The following is a 1,648-nucleotide window of genomic DNA, read 5'->3' as shown; positions in this document are numbered from 1 at the left end:
TGTGAATTTAACAGATAAGTATCTGTTAAAAGTTTCGGATACTTCCTCACCTTGGTGTAAGACACACGAATGGATACATTGAAGTGGACCACCACAATGAGTGGTCCACACATAGCCAAAGATCCTATTGGTAGAAAGCAGCATCTTTCTACCAATCAGAATCATGCATATTAGCGGGGCTCTGACAGCCAGCCGCTGTCAACCCTTTCATAGATGATAAACAGTTTTTAGCAGATTTTAGAGGAAGATCAATTTACAAGCAATACAGTTCTCATTTTACCTAATCTAAGTCACTTGGAATCCCTTCTTATTTAACTGATATTTGTGTATTCAAATATAATTAACCTAAGTAATTACTAAGTACTTACGCTTCCTCATACACGTTGCGCAACGTGTAAGCTAAAGCAGTGAGTCAAGTTAGACCCACTACAACATCTATTCACCCAATTGCAGCTAGCTGGAGCCAGCTGACACCCGACTTTGATGTACACGCAACCTTGGGTGCGAACCCAGTCAAGGAGGCAGCCCCAGGAGCTCTCTAGTGCATGCACGCAGTTAGTGTAGCGTTAGGATCACGGAACGCAGCTAACTTTCAATTCTCAGTGTCCAATTTGCTCTATTCCTCGCATCACCGGTTCACAACACGGGAGCTACGGCATTTGAATTCAAAACCAACTCTGCACGCGGCATGGCGATGACTTCAACGCACGCGGCACGCACGCAGCCACAGCAGTTGACGTACTACGTGACCTTCGGTTCGGCTGGACACGACGATAAAGTCAAGGTAGTCGTCGAGACCTTCCACGCCGGCAACACCATCGAGTGGTTGCGGTGGCTCAAGTCATTTGAGAAACTCATCAACCTCAAGCATTGGGAGGAAGGTCCAATTCTTTTCCAGAATAATCGGATTCTGCTGCGCGACGAAGCTCTCGACGCATTTAACGCAGCGGCCGGGGTCTCCGAAACCCAGCAATCCTTCAAAGAAGCAATGAAGGAAGTCGCTAAGGAATTCCTGGTTCGCGATCCACGCGAGTATCTACTGGACAAACTGAAAAATTGCAGAAAACCACGCGACATCACTGTGCATCAGCATCTCGCCGAAATCCGACTCGTCGCGTCGCTGGCGAGCGTGCTGCCCGAAGATGACGAACCTGTACCTGAGAAGAGTCTGCGCTATTATTTCCGTAAGAGCATGCCTATCGAGTGGCAAGACAAGTATGACGATAGTGGCAAGGATTTGGAGACACTGGCCGAGCTTGCATGCTATTTCTCTCGTTTGGAACGAAACGAGGCTCGACGTGAAAAGAACCAACCGGTCCGACGCCAAGCATCGCAGCCCTCGCGCAGCAACAACAAGAACAAACCCATGATGCAAGCCAGACCACCACCAGCAAAAGGCCAAACCCAGCGGTGACGTCAAATGGTGTGATCACCATCGCACGACTTCACACTCCAATAAAAAATGCAACTTTCAACGGCGAAACAAACCTCAGGGCGAGCTGAGCTACATCGACCTGCCAGATGGCCCGGCGGAGGAGTTTCATGTTGCTATCGAAGCGGACCCAGCAAGTGATGTCAAGTGTGAGACGCTTGTTCGTCTTAAAGGCAGTGGCTACAGTCAATTTGTTTCTGGTCTGATTGATACGCG

General features: G+C 48.7%; 1 protein-coding gene across 1 annotated transcript; it reads left to right on the top strand.

Annotated features, from left to right (window-relative positions):
• Window positions 1-688: 688 nt before the first annotated feature.
• IUM83_10539 (Retrovirus Polyprotein) lies at window positions 689-1,414 on the top strand (the record flags this gene model as incomplete). Its single annotated transcript, XM_067935051.1, has 1 exon — window positions 689-1,414. One exon carries the CDS (start codon window positions 689-691, stop codon window positions 1,412-1,414), a length of 726 nt encoding a protein of 241 aa, XP_067791568.1.
• Between the last annotated feature and the right edge of the window lie 234 nt (window positions 1,415-1,648).

Source organism: Phytophthora cinnamomi, assembly GCF_018691715.1.
Source record: "Phytophthora cinnamomi strain GKB4 chromosome Unknown Contig39, whole genome shotgun sequence".
NCBI lineage: Eukaryota > Oomycota > Peronosporomycetes > Peronosporales > Peronosporaceae > Phytophthora > Phytophthora cinnamomi.
Note: the sequence above shows the minus strand (reverse complement) of the source record. Positions and strands in the feature narration are given on the sequence as shown.